General features: G+C 40.6%; 3 protein-coding genes across 3 annotated transcripts; all 3 read left to right on the top strand.

Moving 5' to 3' along the window:
- Positions 1-154: 154 nt before the first annotated feature.
- LOC145484125 (TAF6-like RNA polymerase II p300/CBP-associated factor-associated factor 65 kDa subunit 6L) lies at positions 155-9,222 on the top strand. The gene is made up of 12 exons (XM_081462753.1): positions 155-427; positions 514-600; positions 2,625-2,781; positions 3,435-3,494; positions 3,715-3,767; positions 4,079-4,144; positions 4,840-4,917; positions 5,136-5,231; positions 5,627-5,751; positions 6,322-6,454; positions 7,033-7,161; positions 7,700-9,222. Exons 1-12 carry the CDS (start codon positions 284-286, stop codon positions 8,492-8,494), a joined length of 1,923 nt encoding a protein of 640 aa, XP_081318879.1. The 5' UTR covers positions 155-283; the 3' UTR covers positions 8,495-9,222.
- Positions 9,223-9,939: 717 nt separating this feature from the next.
- LOC145484120 (uncharacterized protein y4fB-like) lies at positions 9,940-14,597 on the top strand. The gene is made up of 3 exons (XM_081462744.1): positions 9,940-10,416; positions 11,537-11,576; positions 13,434-14,597. Exons 1-3 carry the CDS (start codon positions 10,380-10,382, stop codon positions 14,371-14,373), a joined length of 1,017 nt encoding a protein of 338 aa, XP_081318870.1. The 5' UTR covers positions 9,940-10,379; the 3' UTR covers positions 14,374-14,597.
- A 4,429-nt stretch (positions 14,598-19,026) lies between these two features.
- LOC145484121 (uncharacterized) lies at positions 19,027-19,806 on the top strand. Its single transcript, XM_081462745.1, has one exon. It carries the CDS (start codon positions 19,132-19,134, stop codon positions 19,705-19,707), a length of 576 nt encoding a protein of 191 aa, XP_081318871.1. The 5' UTR covers positions 19,027-19,131; the 3' UTR covers positions 19,708-19,806.
- Positions 19,807-21,020: the final 1,214 nt, after the last annotated feature.

Raw genomic sequence — 21,020 nt, 5'->3', positions numbered from 1 at the left:
CTTAAATTTATTGAAGGTTGCTTAATTTAATCTTTTCAATGTTAAATCTGTTCATAAATCGTATTTTTGATCTGAGAAATCCTGACCTTTTCGGTGTGAGTAAGATCGTATTCTGGTTTTCCTGTGCTTTACCCCAGTCTCCAGAGGCCAAACCAACCAACATGGCGCTCTTACAGACGTCCTTTTTTGCAATGCTTGTCAATGTGATTTTACAATATTTCATCGATTAGGTCACACTGTTGAAGTGACATTGCACAGATAGAAAAATATCAAATTCTGTACCATGACTGAGGACTCCAGATTTGCGATAGTTTCTCCAAAGTCGGTGAAATTGTACGCCGAAATTTTCGGGGTGCAGGGTTTGACAGACGATCTGGCAAGTTCCCTTGCTGAAGATGTCACTTACAGACTTCGGGAGACGCTTCAGGTACAGTTGGATATTCCATCAGGTGATGCATTAACGTTAATAGTTCAATGCGATCTTCGTTTGATGAACTGAATTAATTTACACAGAGCGCATCTCAGTTTATGAAGCATTCCAAGAGGAGACGGCTCACAAGCGAAGATTTCAACAAAGCATTAGGAACCAGTAGCACAGAGGTGAAACTAAAGCTGAAGTCGTGTTTTTATTTTTTATATTTATGTAAACTCGATACAGCGGACTTTCGTAATCCGGGCCCTGGCGGAGGGGCTGCAGTGCGTGGAGAGTTAACTCTCTAGACTGTTCAGCTTAGTGCATGCACCCAGCTAAGGGAAAGACCACTGGTCTTTTGAGGTGGGGAGGGGGGGGGGGGGGGGGGGTGATGGTCAATTTTCTGGGGCATGAAATTTTTTCACACCTTTGGGTCGTGCATGATTTGTCTTGGTAGACAATAGCTTGTGCAAAAATTTTTTTCAAAATATTTTTTAACATCAAAAATCAAAATTATGATAGTAGAAGGAACTTGCTTGATTTTTTTCCCCCACGGTTCAGTTTTTTTCTGTGCAGGAATTTTTTTTGGAAATTGCCCGACCCCCCCCCCCCCCCCTCCCCTTGTCAAAGAAATAATGGTCCATCCCTAAGACCCTAACCTCCTCTATTGAAAGGCCTCCTTTCTCATTTATATACCCTCCCCCCCTCCAACCCCACCCCCCCCCCCACACCTTCCTCTAGAAAGTATCCAGTAGGGTTATATGATTTCTCACTCGCCATCATCTGTCTGCGTTTCCCAAGATGTTTTATCAACACTCAGGTTGACATTCACTTCCCGTTATTGAACCTCTTGGGAAAACTGTAACAAGGGCCTTGCTGAAAAGCTCAAAAGGCTTCAAAATCACGCAGCTCACATCTTAATGTCTTTGAGCTATGATTACATAGTCATTTGGATGATGTGTTCCGGGTATTAATTTAGGGTGGTATAAACTCTGTTATCAAAGATTAGAGAAGAAATCTATCGTGATCAAGATTTGTTTATCATGTCAATGCAAGTGCTTATCATTAAAGGAATAGTGAAAACAAGGTAAAGGTAAAAGGTAAAGGTAAAATCTTTATTTAGACACGGTAATTCCTTCAGGACTATACAATATTTAATTTAAATAAATCTAACTACCTAACTAATTTAATATTGTAAATAACTACTAGAATAAGAGAAATGATAAAAAAACCTGCTTTACAAGGAAGCCGTGTATAAAAACAAAATAAAATTTATATAAGACCACTGTCAAAATCATAGTTCTTCAACTTAGATTTAAATTGATTAAGGGAGAGCGATTGTCTAATATTCAAGGGCAGACTATTCCATAGTACAACTCCGCTGTAAGAAAGACTTCTTTTACAGTAATTAGTGTGGGGCTGTGGGATAGCAAGCGTACCATCACTATCTCTTAGCTTATAAGTCAAAGTATCGGAACGGAAGACAAAGCGTGAACAAAGATATTCTGGAACCATATTATTTACAATCTTGTACATCATTATTGATTTATTAACAAGGCGTTGACGGTCCAGTTTAACCCAGTTGACCATCCTCAACAATTCATCAGTATTACGATCGTAATTTGAAAAAGTTATGACGCATGCTGCCCGATTTTGTAATTTTTGTAACTTTTGAGAAAGAGTTTTAGAACAGGATCCCCACACCGAACTGCAGTAATCGAGATGAGGTTGGACTAACGAATTGTAAACGGAAAGTAAAGTCTTATATGGGACCGAATACCTAATATGTTTAATGGCGCTAATGCCAGAAGCAATCTTTTTGGAAAGCTCATTGATATGACACTCCCAAGTAAGATTTTCATCAATGTGTACACCTAAGGATTTAACAGTTGAGACAAATAGGTTTTTCTCGAACCTTGCACTGATTATCTGAAGAGAAGTTTTTTTGTACAGTGGAGCTCAGTTGTGTAACAACTTACCTATAGAATTAAGGCAGTAAGTTAGTGGTATAGCCTTAGGTCATAGCCAGGGCAAAGAGGATGAGGGAGTCTTCTTAGGGCTACTTTTCCAGGTCCCAAGCGTATTCACTTATGGAGGGTTCAGCTTTACAGCATATTGGATAAGAGTTTAATTAAATTTTAAGAGTCATTGTCCTCAAAATTAACTTTTTGTTTTTTCTTTGCGGATTTGTCTGTTTTTAATTTTTCACTAGCCTATTTACGGATATGGATCTTTGGAGGACATGTTGTTTCGCAGCACCAACACTAAAGATGGAGATATTTTCTTTGTTGAAGACAAGGAGATTGGGCTGAGAGAGCTGGCAATGAACGTGGCAATACCCACTGATCCTGGACAGAGAACAGTCAAAGGTGACATGTAAAGAATAATCTTTAATAATTTTGACGAGAAACTCAGTCGAACAATGGTCGATCTACACTCTGTAGGGGAGGAGCTTGGGAGGCCAGCTTCTCTTCCTTTGCCTGAAAAATATAAGCCTTCAGCTCTTAGACGAATTCGCGTTGTTCCATTAATGAACAGAGAACATGTAGACCTCCCTTGCCTCAGCCCCCTCCAGTTCTTTTTCAAGTCTGAAAGAAAATACAATCTTTACGCCTTGTCCCATAACCCACCTCTCCCTATGGGCACCCCTGGCCAGATCCATCGCAATGCACCAAGTGACTGATGACAGCTGACTATTCACGACAAACACCTGAGTCGTTAAACCAGCAGAACACAACAAAATAAAACAGAAGAAAGGGGTTTACTGATTAACTGAGTCAAGTGATAAGTCTCACCCTGAATCAGGTCTGAGTAAGAATTACAAAGCTGAGATGTTATATATCAAGTCACCATATTCAGAACACAGTGAACATTTAGAATTTGTGTCTAGTTGGTGGATTGTAACCACTAGGCTGATCTCTGGGTCGATGGTTTGCTGTGTGAATCATGTTACTATATATTCTGTCTCTCTAGATGACCACATGTGTCAAATCATTAAAAACCTGACATTTTTTTCCTGCAGCTTACTGGCTTCCTATTGATGGCTCACAGTCTGCAGGAAGTCATGCGCAGCAAAACAGCGGTGGGTTTATACTGATATTTAAGATTTATTACAGATTACAGCATAAATACTGCTTAATGCTGATATCTCTGAGATTATAGAGAGAGACTAGTAGCTGATGCATTTGTATTGTATCAATTAATTCACCAGGCTGTCCATGAATAAGAAGTATGACAGCTGTGTATTTTACTTAACATGCTTAAATTATTAAATAAATTAACTTTCTTTTGCATGAAATTAGGTCGAGTTAACAATGCCAATGAAGGTGGAGCTGTGCAGCGACCTCTTTCAGAGGTGAATAACAATTTGACACTTGTCATGTATGGGTATGCAACATCTTCGGGGTAACTCTATTGTGCATGTGGTACTTAGTTTTTCCAGGATAGTTAAGTACATATCTGGTTTTGGTAGCATTGAAAAGTATTTTTAGGAAGCTACAGTTCATAACTAGGTCATTTTTGTAGCATCCTTTGTGTCACCAAACTTGATAAATTTGAGTTCCTTTTACTTTACTGATGATAGCATTTAAAATTATCTGATAAAGCAACAACAATTTAAGTACTGAAGTCTGTTTGCAAACAATCCATTTTTCCTTCTTTTCATAGGCGTGTTTGAGTTACTATGAACAGATAACAAAAGCCGTTTTAGGTGATGAGGAACAATGTTGTAGGGTAACAGGTTTTAATATATTAAAGTCTGATGGCTACACACGTGTATTATTGGTCTCAGTTAAGCAAATGCCAGTAGTTGTCTTTCCACTAATAATTTTTTGTGTTGCTAATTTCTGTAGTGCCCTTGGACATCAACTAAAACTCTAAATTCCAGTAAAATAAGTGTAAAAACAAATCAAGAAATTAATAAACAATAAGTGAATTTGCACCTGCTTTGAACTTTACAATACTGAGACACTTAGTACAGGTAATCTTGTGAATGCAAGTGCTGTTAAGGATTTACACTATGAGTGATTTTTAAAAATTCTCTTAAAATTGCTCAAGCCTTTTGCAAGTGCAATTATTTGAAAGAATTTTCAAATATCACTAGTAGTGTAAATTTATACTCAATTGCTCAAGCTTTCATGCAATTACTCATTTATTATTATGTCTGAGAAAATTGTGAACACATGCGCATTAATTTGCACTGCAGGGCAATTTAAGAATTAACGATAAATTGGCCAATCACAGTGAAGTAATTTTCTCAGTCATATATTAATATTATAATTTGTACATGCAATGTATTTACATGTAGGAGTAGTGCCTAAAGCTATTTTTTGGTCTGTTCTCTGATTGCATAAGGTATCAGGGTCTGTGAGCTCAATAGAAATAAGTCAACATGTTGTAGAGTAAAATTTTTTCCTCTCAATTTGCAGGTGGCTCTTAGTGATCTGAAAACCAATCCAAAGATTTCTTCATTACTGGCATATTTTGTGAATTTTGTCGCATCAGGGGTGAGAGGAACAAATTTTGATCAATAAATATTCTTCATTTAGTTGGAAATTTATTGTTCTGCAAAGAATTTTATGAATATGATTAAGCAGAGTATAATAATATTAATATTATGGGTTACTGACCTGGCTTGTTCAGTCATGACAAGATTTTTCTTGCAGAGCACAGAGGGTAGTACAGTATTTTTTTAAGAGATTAAGTTTTGTGTACTTTATTTCAGGTGAAGACCTACAGTCATGACTTGACACAGCTAAGTAAACTTCTGAGTATGGTCAGATCCCTGATTGACAATCCTTCATTGTTCCTTGAGCCATATGTAAGTAAATAAGGACACTGTACTTACCGTTTAGTGCATTTCAGATCTATCGTGAAAAATACTTTTAAAAGATGGTAGAACAATGAAAATGAACAGTGAAAATGCTTTACTAAAGAACACGCTTACTTGCTGAAAGAACCGTGCAATCAAACGAATAACAATACATACAAAGGTAACCCTTACAAACAAAGTTCATTAATTTTATTGTTGGCTTCAGAGATGCGACAGGAAATTTACAATACAGTGATGTACACTGGTCAGTGGAGAAGCAAAGAAGTTAACAGGAATCGACCGAATGACAGAAGTGAATTTCTTCCCCTGCCCTTATTATACTTCTTCATTGGCATTCAGAAGTAAAAATACATTTCCTCATAGTCATGATGTTTACTTATCAGGTTATCCAGCTTGTGACAGCGGTCATGTATTGCCTGCTCGAGTCTCTCGCTGCATCATTGAATCCACAAAATGATCACTGGCGACTAAGGGATGAGGCAGCCCACATACTGGCTCGTATCAGTAGGTATGTTCTTAAGAGGGCACTGTTTTGTTACAGGCTGTTTACTTACAAATGGGGTTCATTTAGAACCCTGCGAACACTACAGCCAGTGTTTGAGGGGATATTTCTAGGGGCAAACAAAACTCACTAACTCCCCCGGGAAACAGCAACTTGAAATTTTGACTCGCACGTGATCAGGTCATGCTCCTTGAAATTGCGGCAAATTTGTGTGCTGGCCAGCATCAAGCAAACAATTTTTTTGCAGTTTTTTTTTTCTGTTTTTGAGTTGGGAGGTATAACAAAACACTTAATGACTGGTCATGTGGGAAACAGTGAGTTTTGTTTCCCCTCAGGGAAGGGTCTCAGGAAACAAAACTCACTGTTTCCTTTGGGAGCAGTAAGTGTGTAATGTTAGGAAAAACCTTAGCCTCCTTTGCAGACGCTATAATTTGTCACCCATTCCTCCCCAACATAGGACTGGGCCCTAAATTGAATCATAGCCTTGGTTCGCATGTCAGCATGACGTCACTGTTGCTTGGCAACGAACAGAACTTTGACCAATCACGCAACTGATATATTTGTGTTTCTGTACAGAAAATGTAGCAACCCAGTAAACTACTTGCGACAGCAGCTGCTAATGACACTACAAGAAGTGTTGTTAGATGATGGACGTCCTTTCTGTTCACATTACGGAGCAGTAGTAGGACTGACTGAACTGGGACCCGAGGTAAAAAGCAAACAACAGATTCTAAATACAGACTCATTTTCTACCCTGTGAAACACAAAATGTTCCATGAACTCATGTTCCATGAACTTCAAGTGAAAAAAGTGATCTTTTTTGCTTTGCAGTGAAACCACTTACCTTGCTTGTGATTCTAATGAGTTTTGAGCATTTTATGTCATTAATGGTTTGGTCTGTGAGGGTATTTTATTGGGTGGTGAGGGCTCCGCTTTCAGGAAACTTAGCTGGAGTTTTAAAGAGGCCTAAGTAGAAAGAATGCTACCTGTTTTGCACCATCCATGTTCGCATCCCTGAACTCATTATAAACTTTCTATTTTGGGTTCAACTTCACCTTCAGTGGATTAAAGAACAAGAAATAAACACATTTTGTGCACTTGATTGCTAGCTGAGACTATGTGGGTGCGAACTGGGCGGGTGTGAAACCTCCAGCTACAGGTACCAGCAGAAATCTGTTTGATGTGCCTCCTTGACTTACTTGGTCAACAAATAGCACAGTCCAGACAAACGTTATTTCATGCCACAGACTCGTGAATGAACTGGTTTTGCCTTGTTGCTTATTTCAGGCTTTAGAACAATATGTGATGCCACATCTGAGGACCTACTGGAACCAGTTACAACAAGTTTTAGATGATAACAGTCAATCAAATGCTCTCCTTCAAGAAGAAGCCTACCAAGTTTATGGCGCTCTTCTGGTATACTATGTGGTTTATTTATCAATGTAAATTAGCTAGGGCTACAGTGTGTGTAGCTAATTCTACATATCTATTTTTAGCACCCTTAAAGTAGTTTTTCCCTCCCTCAAGAGAGAGAGGCCTGAAACTCGACCAAAACATTCCATACTGATTACGTGCTCCAGAGAGATCTGTGAAGACTGAATATCGTCAGCTTTATAGCCAAGCTTTGCCGCTTGGTTTGGTAAACAAGTAGTGAGAATAGCCTTCCTTTTGCTGTTGTGTTTTGTTTTTGCTGTGTTTTGTGCTAGACGCCTTTTCTTCGAATGAAGCCCTTCACAGAAAAATATAAGAGAGAGATGGGGCTACTTACAGAAGAAGAGACGGAGGGAGGGTAGTGGATGAATGTCTTGATCATCAGAGGTGTCTGGAATAGCAAACCATTGCCATTGCCCTCCCTGTTTTCATGTCCTTCTATCTTATAGGTGTTGCTATTGGTGAAATAATTTTTGCACACCATTATAGTGCTTATTTTCCTTTATATTTTTTTTTTCTACAGCAGGCCGCTGGTTGCCTGTTAAAATCAAAGCAGCATGGCGGCCCCATGAACACTCTCGGCTTTCAAGTCAACAACTCGCACCCAGTCTTGCGCAGTAATTTATCCCCGTGGGCTGGGGCGAGTGTACTTCAGCGCCCAGCTCCCGTAGCTTCTTCTCGATCCCGGTTGAGCTCGACCGGTCACGCATCCAATCCGCTTCAGCTCTACCAACAGCTGTACGATGTGTTCGGCGATAGTCTGGGGCCCAGGATTGCGCATAACAACTGGCAGGACGCGGCTGTCACTAAGACCAACCAGCTGCGGATGCAACCATTTGCACATGCGTATTTCCCAATACGGCCTCTTCCACGCGACGCTAACATCCTCAAAGAGCTTATACGCAAGGCGAAAGAGAAATTAAAACCCACGAGTTCACAGAAAAGTTCGCTAAGCACCAAGAGAAAGAGAAATATCGAGGAGGAAAAGAACACAGAAAGTCAAAAAGACAGGTCGAGGAACAAGAAAATCTGTATGACATTTAGGCCCATGCACACGACGGTCTCGAACACGCCTATGGATTTAGACCCTGAAGAGACGAGCCCCTCTCGAACCAAAACTGCAGGGACCCTGAGAAGGAGTAGCCAACAAAAGGAGCTTGTAAAGGCACGCAGACATGTACAACAAACAGCAAAGATTGAACAGAAACATTTGAAATGCGCTGTAGAAACTGGTCGCATTCGTAGAAAATTTAGAAAACCAAGTCTTTCACTTAATAACAAAGCTAAATATGACTATCATATTGGTGTAACCTTATAACAACGTAACTCGACAACCTTGTGAATTACCCTGAGAGTTAGTTACGTCGTTAGATCAGCTCTTCTTCTTTATTTCCAAATGTAAAGATCTCAATAGACGTTGAATATACATCTAGAATGCTTCCCAGCCTCATTCCCGCCCCCCTAGAGAACCTGGGGGCGAGACTGAACGCTTACTTCCATTGGTCTAACGCTATTTAACAACTGTTCCACTTGACTTCACAGCACATGTATGAGCTCACAGCCTTCTATTTACCATGAGCTACAATTTCCGCTGAAATAAATCTTATTTTTTTTCTCCGTCCTGAATGTAAGTTTGAAAAGTGCATACCCTTGGTTTCTAGGAATTTAGACCATACATATGGTGGCTGCAAGCAACTTTGAGAAAGAACAGCAAAGTTCGCATTAAATTTCGCTTTTGTTTGTTCCATCATAGTCTCCTCTACTAGCTATGGTTTCATCGATTCGTTCAGCCATCTTTGTTTTCTTCGTCGTTTTATGACCTGATATCTACAAGACCCTACATGTAAGGAAGCCACTGAGCGCGTGCTGGGTTGCATGTTGAAGAGGTTTCCTAGCTGAATAATCTGTTTAGCGAGCCTCTGTAATAAACAGTCCCCGTTTTTGTGTGCTCCATTCTTCCCCACCCTTGATCTCAGACTCTCTTTTCTTTTTGGGGGTAGTTTTAGTATCATGTACATACTGAACAATTTCGCTGAACAATGTACTATACTGTCAATTTGTTTTGGAAACCCGCAGAGTGAATTCAAAAAAATCATAATTTTTGCCTCGTCACAGAATTTTGGGGTGTGTGTGTGTGTGTGTGTGTGTGTGTGTGTGTGTGTGTGTGTGTGTGTGTGTGTGTGCAATAAGTGGGTGATACCAGAAGGGACTAATCCCTGCATGCAGCCAAAATTCCCCTCGAACGGTGTAAACTCGTCAAGGGACTTGCCCGTATAGTTTGTGTGCGCTTCAATGTTTCCCTTTTCGTTTTACACACCAGAAACGCCGACAAAATACTGTCAACAGATTACGGACTCGAATTGAATAGCCGGAAACTGACCGTAAATTGTGGAGAGAACACTAGTCAAACCACCCTGCGAGAAGAGTCCCTTTTATCTCTTTTTTTGAGCGGAGAGGTGACGCAGATGTACCGTAAGAAAGGCTCGCTTTGCAGGGTTTGACCGAACAAAATTAAAACTTGCGATTTTACAAAGCTAGCAAAGAATTAGAACTAGGTAAAGTTAGTTTGAAAACAGCTATGAACGATCACGGATATTTCAGATGCGATTATAAGTGATCGCATGACTTCCGCCCGCTTTTCTGAATGTGATGGTTGAGTATCCGTTTAGAATACAGAAGCGATTGTGTCACTCTAGGCCATACAGATGAATCGGGTAAGGTGATCATGATCAGTAAAAAAGAAAAAAAAAAAAAACAGGTAGCGACCTAGGACAGCGAATTTTTGGCAGGAACAACCAGACTTGAATAGAAGGTGTACGAGAAGGTGACATTGTACTTGGCGATTCTTTGAAATAGAGAATTGCAGATTGACCCCGTTGACAGAAATACTGTGTTGCGCAATCATTACGAGAGTCTTTCCTAGAATTTTAATTTTTGCAGGAACAACAGGAACTTGAATAAAAGGTGAACAAGAACGTGGCATCAGTTGCTTGGGGATTCTTAGAAATCGGGAGTTCCCCGAATAACTGTACAGCGGGTGCGCTTTATATAAATATGTGCCGCTTCACGATAAGACAATCAGGTCATTCATGAATTCGAAAGTAATTGTGATATACCGGGAAACCTATAAACGAAGTGAAAGCAATTAAGTTACCAAGCTGTTTTGTGTCTGATACTACGAATACTACGAATACAGCTGGCTGATGATGAAGTCCGCGATGTCCACAAAAGCAAATAAAGGTAGGTACATTTACCGTTAGTCATCAAACGCACGAACACTAATACATCATTCGCCATTAGATGAATTCATTCTGATCTTTGTACTCGTCAAAGTTATCATTTGCTTGACATCTAGATCTATAATTCTGCCTTTTTCAAAAATTTGGAATTCGAGGAGACCTCGCGGCTGCCGGTTTAAAAGGACTATTGAGCGGTGTTAAAATACTGAAGTTACGAGTTAATTTGTACGGTGTACGTTTATATAAGTTGTTGCTCGTGAAACTTCACTGTTTTGATTTTGTCGAGGAATACGTTTCAAATTTTGGTTTTTGACAAAAACAACAGTGTTCAATAAACTACAAATTTTAAATCAATTTCAGAATATTTTCGTAAGATCCTTGCGACTGTCTCGTGTTTAAATGAGACGAACGAGTGTCGAGCTAGTCGACTGCGGCAAAGTGCAGTGAAAGTATTTCTCTGGTTGTAAAATTATCATTTACATTGCGGGCATGGGGCCTGCTTCCCAAAATTTCCTTAAATAACGTAAACTTAAAGCCATCGAAGTAAACCACAGTTCAGCCGCAACAAACTACAAATAGAAAGAACGTTGGAAGCCGTTCGTTTACCTCATTTTCGTGACAAACTTCAGTTGCGTGATGCAAATACTAAGTCACGCGATGTGGCGTGTCTAGACGACGCAGTCATGCCGATCACGCAAAGCCCAGAAGAAACTACTTTGCAGCAGTTTTGGGGTCGTCACGCAACGCCGCTGGAAAGAAAAACCCGTAATTCATACCCTATTTATACCGTTCTAAACCACAAAGAATTACGAGAACATGGCGTGAAAGAAAGTTAGAAATCACGAGCTGCCGGTTTATTTGCTTGTTTAATACTGGTACGGACTGAGCAAAATCATTTTATTGTGACCAAGATTGTAATGATAGTAAATGAGAAATTTATTATTTTGCTGCCACTCAGGCCGCGATCTTCGGCGCTAATAAAAAGCTAAATCTCAGTTAACAAGCTTTAGCTATGTAATTGTAGTATTTAGTGAATGAGAATCACACAGAATCCAAATTGTGCTATATTAATTTTCGATATCAAGTACTATCACTTGACTATTATACTAACATTTTTTTAGGTAATAGCAGAGGTAAGGATGAAATGGACGCGATTTTAAGGTGGGTAACGCACCGTTTCAACATTTTCCATGAGTGAGATTGAAAGTAGATAATAATTCTAACAAAGTTCAGTACGTGACAGGCATTTCGTCGCATCTAACCGAGGCTGCATCAGCGGTAAAGCGCACGGCGAGCAGTTCCTGTCGTTCCCTTCGTTTTTCCCGCCAAAACTGCCACTTAATGTAGGCTTTTGTACATTATGCTAGCATTTTTCCGAGCATTTTATTGACGCAAAAGAATTTCGAGCATTTTAGTGGCATTTTCGCAAAAACTTATTTTTTACCACAGAACATGGAAATATATATATATATAATATATTACGAGAAAATGAAGAAAATGAACTCGAAATTGAGAAAAATTCAAATGCCACTTCACCCGTATCACTGAAAGGGGACTGAGGATTAACAGAACAACAGACCACTTAGAGGATTATCTTTTGCTATTATATACGTTGTTGTTAATTTGTTATACTACGTATACGTTTCTGTTAAGCACCCTGAGCCGTTAATTGTGTGAAAACGTTAAAATTATTAAAATTAAAAAAACCTTATGTATGAGCATTAACCGAGCATTTTAGTGACTTTTTGGGGGGAGACCGAGCATTTTAGTGGGAAAAATGGAGCATTTATAAGGTGGAGCATTTTAGTGGGGGAATTGCTGGTTTTCAGTGTCACGCCATTCAAAATAGATCAAAATAAAAATCAAAACAGTTCAATAGATTAAGTCCAGAATTTGGGAAATGAAAGAAAGTAAATATAAAAAGACTCTCGCCAAGATTCTGGTCACAGCAATTTTTTTTCATGCAAGATATGCGGAGAAATTTTTTTACCCAGATTTATAGAGATTTGTATGGAGACGCCATGCTGGTGCCTATCCGTGTGGGCACCAACATGGCGGCCGGAAACCAACAGAAACATCTGTCACTGAGTTTTGCTACAAAAGCGCGAATTTATCCCTCGAGGAACTCTAAAAGATTAAAATAATACTTTTTCTAAGACACTAACTGTTCAGATAGCCAAATTCCCCGAAATAAGTCACTTTTTTAGCCATCATGACGCCGTCATGTAAATGCCGCATCATGCAAAAGCTTCGAAATTCAAGCGTAGTGTATCACAAAACCAAGAACCAATTCGGAGCGAAAATTTGTATGAATATTAGTTTTCAGCTGCTCTTATACATCATTAAAGTAAAATCTCAGGAAGGTCAATAGTTTTGTAGTTTGAATTTGAGTGACGTCATGTGGAAACCAGCTATAAAAGCATAATGTACAAAAGCCTAGCTTAATGTCTCAGATTTCCAAACTGAGGCCCCATTACTGAGTGTCTCAGTATCCCACATCCCGCTAATATTTGCCCTAACCTGATATCCCTTAACCTGTCAATTCCGGTTGCAAAACTTGACGATTTTCCTACTTCATATGCCGTCTTACCTGATGAAAATGTTCCATACCCCATTAACTTCCCGTTAGATATTCTGTGTCCTGTTAATCTTTTTCACCTACGCCTCCAAAATCAGACACAGCCTTTTTTGTTAGAACATTTATTATACACAGGCTGCGACAAACTTTTTAGAACATACTAAGAACTTACATATCTCAGGTCGAGAGTTAGTTTTATTATTATTATTATTTTTTTTTTCAGTGAGTGGTAGAAATATAGAGGGTCGCACAAGCGTGTAACAAGCACCTTGACACTACATGGGTACAGCAAACGCCATACAATCTGATAGGTTTCCGCATTGATTAATTGAAATACTATAGTATGTAACCAGGATATATCTGATGGGAAGGGAACCAAGATGGAGAATCCACTGCAATATGATTCACTAAACAATTTAACTTTCTTTTTTAACTTACAGGCACGAAACCGAAACACGCTTCCACGATGCACACGAGGGAATTATTGCTGGACTGTGGCACTTAATCAAGGAAAGAATGCATGCGGGATTAGAAGAAGAAGCCCTGTTCAATGGCGAGTTACAGAGCAGTCGCTTTCTGTACGAAGGGTTTAAAGCCAGCAGGTTTGTAGGGAAGATCCACTTGCAGAATGGCGGGCAAGGGACGGGTACTATGATCTCCAAACGGCTCCTTCTTACTGCCTCACATGTTTTCAAGACTTGTAAGAAGGGCGAGGTCACATTCGAGAGAATCGATCCTCACAGCAGTGCTTACCAAATGCCCAAAGAGACCATCTTTAAGCTTGAACCAGAAAAGTTCTTTCTCGCCCATCCGGAAGTGTCGATCGACGTCGCTTTTGTGGCCGTGTCTGAGAGATCCGTTGACGGCAAATCCAGTCTGAGTGACATCGGTTACTGTGAAAGGGCTATCCGCTCTGAGCAGCCAGGTACCCACGTGAACATAATACAATTTCCTCGGAACAGCAAGCAGATGGTGGTTCTACGTCAAAATCAGGTCCTAAATTCCCACGATAGCTACTTGCAGCTCTTCGACAAAGCCTTTGTCGAGCATCACCGCTACAAAGTGCATCGATCTGCAGCTAAAAAGCGCAGCTGGTTTCAACCCCTGAAAAAGGCGAATTGTGAATTCAATTTGCCGTTCTTGCGCTATACTGCCGACACCGACGGTGGCTCTTCAGGAAGTCCTTGTTTTGACGACATGTGGAATTTAATCGGCATCCATCAATGCGCTCTCTCTGTTGAAAGGAAATCTGGCGGGTTCAGGTACATCGCTAATGAAGGTGTCAAAATTGGCACTATTATCGACTGGGTGAAGGAAGAACTTGAAAAAAATGAACATGAAGGATTTCGTGAATTATTTGAAGGATTTCCACTGGACTGACGAAGCAAACATTTACAACCATATCCCGGCAATCTTACATTGTATACCCCTTGCAAGCAAGAATCCCTCTCAGGATATGCCGATCCATGAAAATATAGTTTTCAACAATATATAATGTTTGCAAGTTTAACGATCGTCCTCACAGTATAGTTTAGTCGCACAGATGTTTTATCCCGGTCTGTGGCACTGTACTCGTGAGTTACCCGCTAGAGCGAATTTTACTTTTTTTTTTTTTTTTTTTTTTTTTTGCTTTTTCTTGGGGGGAAGGGGGGTGGGGGTGGGGGAACCGTGACTCGACATATTATAATTCACTTAATATATATAAGTAAGCCTTCAGGAAAGGAATATTTTTGTAAGATGGCTATTTTTTTTAGTATTAACAGCCCTTTTTTCATATATATAAAATTCCCAATTATGATTTTCGCTGTTTTGAATCAAGATTTCTGATCGTTGTGTTGCCTCGCAGGAATTCAGTTCCGAGGTTAGCAGCAAAATGAGTCGACAACGTTTGTTTGTTTGTTTGTTTTTTTACGATAGAGCTTCATTACACCTACGACTATTGGTAATAACAAGACGTCAAATATATGCCATTTCCAAGTTACCTTGTGTCTCTGTTTCAAAACGAAACCTCCAACAAACTTTTCATATGAACTGAATGAATTTGATATGCATGAAAATGAACACATTTTCAAATGAATGGTCGTTTTGACACAGAGGCACGAGGTAACTCCGAAACGGTCTATTGTAGACACTTTTTTATGCGATGGTTTGGCTTAAAGAAATCAGTATAAGACACTGCGTATTGTATTCATATAACTCTTACCAGATGTCAGCTTATACACTATTTCATATTAATTTTTTCAAAATGACTGTAGATATGTAGTGAGTAAGGGCTGTTGTTTTATCAGTACAATGTACGTTTCCTTTGAACTTAAACTGAAAGGCAGCTTGGCTTATATTAGATTTAAAAAAAATACGATGAACCACGAATATTGCAGGAATCTGTAACGCAGTGCCATTAAATCATTATTAAACTAGTACTTAATGTACAAAAGATTAACTTTTGTTGTTTGTTTGTGTCGCTTTTGGCCCTGCAGGCCACATTTCAGTAAGCTGTACAGATGACCATTAAACCTTGCATTCTGCCAGTTCATCCCGTTGCAAAGATTTGTGGCAGCGGCGGAATGCTTTATTTTGTACAGGTGCACATGGTAATTACTTAATGTAATCACCTAACCTCTCTCCTGCGCTCCGCAGAAGTTCGTTACAGAAGCCGCTCTGCGAGGTGAGTGCAGGGGCAAAGTCGAATGCATCGATCTGCTCAGCGGATTCTCCCCACCCAAAAGTAACCCTTTGAACGTCTGCGGAGGAGAAAGCAACTGCCACATTATACATTAATCCTGATAAAGCAATGTGTCGTTTGTCCTCGTGTAGTTTAGACATAGCCATTTAGATAAACAAAGAAACTCAGAAGCAAAACTCGACTTGGAATACACGGCTTGTATCTTCTTTCCTGGGGAGTTTGGCATTTCTAATTCTCCTCTTCCGCGCAGGTCTATCTTTCCTTGGAATTTTCACCCCCTTCAATGAGTTCAATCCCAGCCTCACACCCCTTCTCGACAGTTCCATCACAAGTTCTTCTAAGCATATTTCATGTTGCTCTCACATTTTACATCTGGCAGGAGAGTGGAACTGCGCGCGTGAAATGCCGTGCACCAAATCCTAACATACGGAACTCAACCAGTTGCTGAAGCCCTTGGCTTCAGGAAAGTCGTGAAGTTTCTTTCACCTGTCACTAAATCATGGTACATTCTCACAATGCACTTTTGTGAGACGGTCATGTAGTGTCAATACATAGGAATCAGGCGCTCAAGGCTACTTCTGTGAAGGAAAAAAAAAAAGATTAAAAAAATACTGAGAAAAAAAATATATATCCCTAACAGTACAGAAGACAATAGCTAACAATGTGATCACTATTTAACAACTATTCCATTCGACCTCACAGCAGATGCATGAGCACACAGCCAACCATGAACCATGGGCTGCAATTTCTGCGGAAATAAACCTTTTCTTTCTCCGTCCTGATTGTAAATTAGATGGCATGACGTAAACAAGTTTAATGGAGCTCTTGCTACATAAGAAATTATTTGTACTATTCCAGGACCTTGATGAGATGCGAAATAATATGAAAAAGTATCACTGCATGTTGGAAAGTAACAACGAGAAGATAAGTGCAAATCAAATGAGCCTTAATGTGCCCGTAGTCCATTTACAGGTGCAGCAATCACAACTGGCCAGTTACAGAGCGCTACAAAAGACCTTTTGCAGGAACTCCAAACTAGACCATGTTATGATCCTATTTTTATCAACGATCTAATTGGACTGATGCCTCGAAAGATGCCCGCTATCATTACGTATCTACTCTTTTGGAAAACGGACTCCCGGGCGTGTCATTTGAAGTTTTGAAGTATTCTCCTGGAGGAAGTTGTAAGACATGCGTCTTCCGTTGGAAGGTCTCCAATGAAGGCACAGATCGACAAAAGTCAGACAGAGTCGCCGCGGTTCTCAAACAAGATATGCCAACGTTCCATACTAGAGCTATGAAGGCATGCGCGCAGCCGAGGATTTCGCACCAGGTTTGGAAGTGTGGCCAAGATTACGCCTGCAATTCGAAGAGCTGTTTATCGTTTTCTTACTGACGATAGTTCAGCAAATGACAATGCCATTTCAAAAGCTCTAGACATCAGAATGGCAGTTCCAATTAATCCTGAGGATCCGGATCTAGCGCTCGATTTGCGAGAAATGAATGACGGTCGTCCAGAGAAGTATGAGGTGTTCTGGGAAGCCTTAGGCTCTTATCTAGTGGAGCACACGGCAGCTCAAGAAAGGCGACATGGAGATGCGGGATACATGCCCGTAGCCAGTTAAATCATACGAGCGATACCAAAATCGGACGACCGCGCAGCGGGAGTCCGATTTGTTTATCCCGAGTATGATTACAGACCGAATTGGACGACACGAAGTCTTATTACCAATTATCATAAAAATTACAGTTTCCGAGAAAAGAAGAATAGCCAAGTTATGAAAGTAAGGGAAAATTTGCTTTAAAAGACTGACAAAGGAGGCGTAAATTATTTAGAGTCGTTCTGATAACAATTGGGTTGTGATTGGTTAAACTACGACTTTGAATGTGATTGGTTGATTTAAACTACAACTTTGAATGTGATTGGTTCGTTGAACTGTCCGATAACAAACTGTCCGATAACAACTTGTCAAGGGCTGTTCCGACTTCTGAACACGTGGAGTGCGGAGTTAGCATTGCACGTTTAGGAAAAAAGAAAAGAACAATCCAGTTCACACGGCTTGTATGCAAACCTGTATACAAACGTGTGTGTCAATGTTATCCATTAACTACGCTGGCCTTGGGTCACGCAACAAGGAGTCTCTCGAACATCTTCCCCTCCCAAATTGAGAGTCTACGAACTCAAAATTCGCATACGAAACAAAAACTAAAAATGAATAAATATAGTTCCATGCAATGGTATTCAATCAATGTTGAAAGTTCGGTCGTGGTCTCTAATGGAGAAATTCTTGTGATTGGTCTCCTGAAGACCTTGTCGCCAATCCGTACATCAACAACTCTCAGAAGCCTGTCACTGCCTGGGTACGTGCACTCGATCATGCAGACGCCAGCTGTCAAACGCGTCAAATTGATAATTACAAAAGGGACCAATGGCAACTTCGCAATCACGTGCTTATCACCCGCTAATGTTGCCACTCGGGTGGTGAAGAGTGTTATCACTTGACCTACTTGGCCGTGGTCAACGCGCGTGTTTGCAAGAGTGTTTTCATCCGCAACGTGTTTGGTGAGACTTTCAGTCTCTGGAAAACGCTCCTCGAGTACCGAGGTCAAAATTTCTTCGAAGACACCGTCAGAAACATAATCCATGTCGCACACAGGCGAATCTTGAACGTGTATAAACTGAGAACTGAAGTATTTTGCAAACAAATTCCTTCCCTGGTATGGATTAGTCTCCTCCGCAGTCGTTTTTTGGGATGTCACGCAACGCTCCCCCAAAGAAACGCCTGCTCACATCCGAGCCACATTCTTTTCCTTTTGTGTTTGTGGTTTGTCTGCGCTCTGTTGAACAGACCAACCACATAATAGCAAAGTGTAAATGACGTAAGCTTTCGCGCGAAACGGCCTGCGGTGCGAACACGCCAGGGATTTCTGGCTTTTGTTTCACGCCGCACCGCACGTCGCCAAAAATAGGAGGTGTTCGCAGGCTGCGATCATGACGGACGAATAAAAGATAAAAATGAAAACCCTGAGTGCTTCATGTGCTCATCGCTATATTGGTTGCGTGGAATGTATCCACTACCATCGACCGAGCAATTTTGAATTGAGTGTCGCAAAACCAAAACAAAGGGAGCCCCAAACAGACGCAACAGACAAAAGCAACACAATGAACCAATCATAATCGGAAGCCAATACACAGGGTAAAACGCGTTCGAGCAAGTCGCGGTTGTTCTTGGTTTAGTTTCTGATTGATTGATTGATTGATTGATTGATTGATTGATTGATTGATTGATTGATTGATTGATTGAAAAAGTGGTGCGAGATTTAGTGCCAATCGAAAAGCGTATAGGAATGTAAAACAAAGCATTAGTGAAAGGGGCTGTCAAAGAGCTCACGTATTTATTTCCGCTCGCCATCTCCTTTGCTCCACTCCGACAGCACCCCAAACTTCCTTCAAAATGTGTAGTGATATTACGGAAGGACGTTACATCATTGAAAACGTCGAGACACAGCGTTTCTTGTTCCAACAGGGACCAGAGATTAAAGGTAAACGCGGAGATGAAGGAGGTTGGAAGGCTTCTTCTGGCTTTGAGTCACCGTCAGTCATGGGAGCAGATGCAAACTACTATAATCGAGCCCACTGGAAGATAATTCCACAAGGCAATGGCGTATACTTGATCGAAAACGAGGAGACACGGCGCTATTTGTTTCAGGACGGGCCAAAGATTAAGGGCAATCGTGGAGATGAAGGAGGTTGGAAGGCTTCTTCGGGATTTGAGTCACCGTCAGTCGTCGGAGTAGATGCAAACTACTACAATCTTGCTCTCTGGAAGATAATTCCAAAAGGCGACGACAAATACTTCATTGAAAATGCCGAAACCGAGAGGTATTTGTTTCAGGATGGGCCGCAGATTCAAGGCAATCGTGGAGATGAAAAAGGTTGGAAGGCTTCTTCAGGATTTGAGGCACCTTCCGTGGTAGGGGCGGATGCCAACTACTACAATCGGGCCCACTGGAAATTGCTGAAACAATAGAATAAGAAAAAGGACGTGAACTGTTTGCTTTAGGGTTTCCTTGATTTTTCCTTGTATTTCTTATAGATGGTGTCGGTGTTGTTGGGGTAGTTTAAATCATTTTTAAAAAAGTGAAGGTTTGTCAGCATAATTAACCCGATACCTCCGTTGGAAGAATTCTCACCAGAATTAGAGCCGCAGATTCGGTATTGCCCATACAGAGCACAGAATTTAGATAGTGTCTGATAATAGTCAATTGTATTTTCATATCACGCTATGCGAATTCTTTCCGCTTCGGCAAAGCGTGACAACTTACACAATACATAGACAGTAGATCACGCACTGATTTTAAATGCATCAAAAACCATATTGTGAGCCGAAATATTAGCGCCAGGTCATACAAAATTAAAGAGTTTAGCAATTCAAGAATTGACCACAGCATTATTGTATTTCCGTGGAATGTATAAGGTATTGATGTATTAGGAACTTGAGTTCAGGACGGAATTTATTTAGATCTTGAGAGTGGAACATTGTGAACGAGATCGTGAAGGAGGAATAAACGCATTTATTGGATACATACAGTCCTCTTGATTGGAACCAACGTTGTGAGTACCCTGGTCCCAGAGATTTTTCTTGATTTTTCTTCTTTTCGCGAAGCGGCGAGAAAGAAAAACCTGTGGTTACCTTGGTCTTGTATCACTTTCATGCAGACGCCAGCTGTCAAACGCGTCAAATTGATAATTACAAAAGGGACCAATGGCAACTTCGCAATCACGTGCTTATCAGCCGCTAATGTTGCCACTCGGGTGGTGAAGAGTGTTATCACTTGACCTACTTGGCCGTGGTCAACGCGCGTGTTTGCAAGAGTGTTTTCATCCGCAACGTGTTTGGTGAGACTTTCAGTCTCTGGAAAACGCTCCTCGAGTACCGAGGTCAAGATTTCTTCGAAGACACCGTCAGAAAAATAATCCATGTCGCACACAGGCGAATCTTGAACGTGTATAAACTGAGAACTGAAGTATTTTGCAAACAAATTCCTTCCCTGGTATGGATTAGTCTCCTCCGCAGTCGTTTTTTGGGATGTCACGCAACGCTCCCCCAAAGAAACGCCTGCTCACATCCGAGCCACATTCTTTTCCTTTTGTGTTTGTGGTTTGTCTGCGCTCTGTTGAACAGACCAACCACATAATAGCAAAGTGTAAATGACGTAAGCTTTCGCGCGAAAAGGCCTGCGGTACGAACACGCCAGGGATTTCTGGCTTTTGTTTCACGCCGCACCGCACGTCGCCAAAAATAGGTGTTCGCAGGCTGCGATCATGACGGACGAATAAAAG

This window comes from Orbicella franksi, chromosome 4, assembly GCF_964199315.1.
Source record: "Orbicella franksi chromosome 4, jaOrbFran1.1, whole genome shotgun sequence".
In the NCBI taxonomy this organism is placed as follows: Eukaryota; Metazoa; Cnidaria; class Anthozoa; order Scleractinia; family Merulinidae; genus Orbicella; species Orbicella franksi.
Note: the sequence above shows the minus strand (reverse complement) of the source record. Positions and strands in the feature narration are given on the sequence as shown.

What these genes read in the sequence shown, in the direction of transcription:
- LOC145484121 (XM_081462745.1), top strand. Translation starts at nt 19,132, where the DNA reads ATGTGTAGTGATATTACGGAAGGACGTTACATCATTGAAAACGTCGAG.
- LOC145484125 (XM_081462753.1), top strand. Translation starts at nt 284, where the DNA reads ATGACTGAGGACTCCAGATTTGCGATAGTTTCTCCAAAGTCGGTGAAA. An exon ending in TGCAGCGACCTCTTTCAGAG is followed by an intron (nt 3,768 to 4,078) that starts GTGAATAACAAT and finishes TTCTTTTCATAG; the next exon opens with GCGTGTTTGAGTTACTATGA. An exon ending in TGACTGAACTGGGACCCGAG is followed by an intron (nt 6,455 to 7,032) that starts GTAAAAAGCAAA and finishes TGCTTATTTCAG; the next exon opens with GCTTTAGAACAATATGTGAT.
- LOC145484120 (XM_081462744.1), top strand. Translation starts at nt 10,380, where the DNA reads ATGATGAAGTCCGCGATGTCCACAAAAGCAAATAAAG. An exon ending in GTCCACAAAAGCAAATAAAG is followed by an intron (nt 10,417 to 11,536) that starts GTAGGTACATTT and finishes ACATTTTTTTAG; the next exon opens with GTAATAGCAGAGGTAAGGAT. An exon ending in GAAATGGACGCGATTTTAAG is followed by an intron (nt 11,577 to 13,433) that starts GTGGGTAACGCA and finishes TTTAACTTACAG; the next exon opens with GCACGAAACCGAAACACGCT.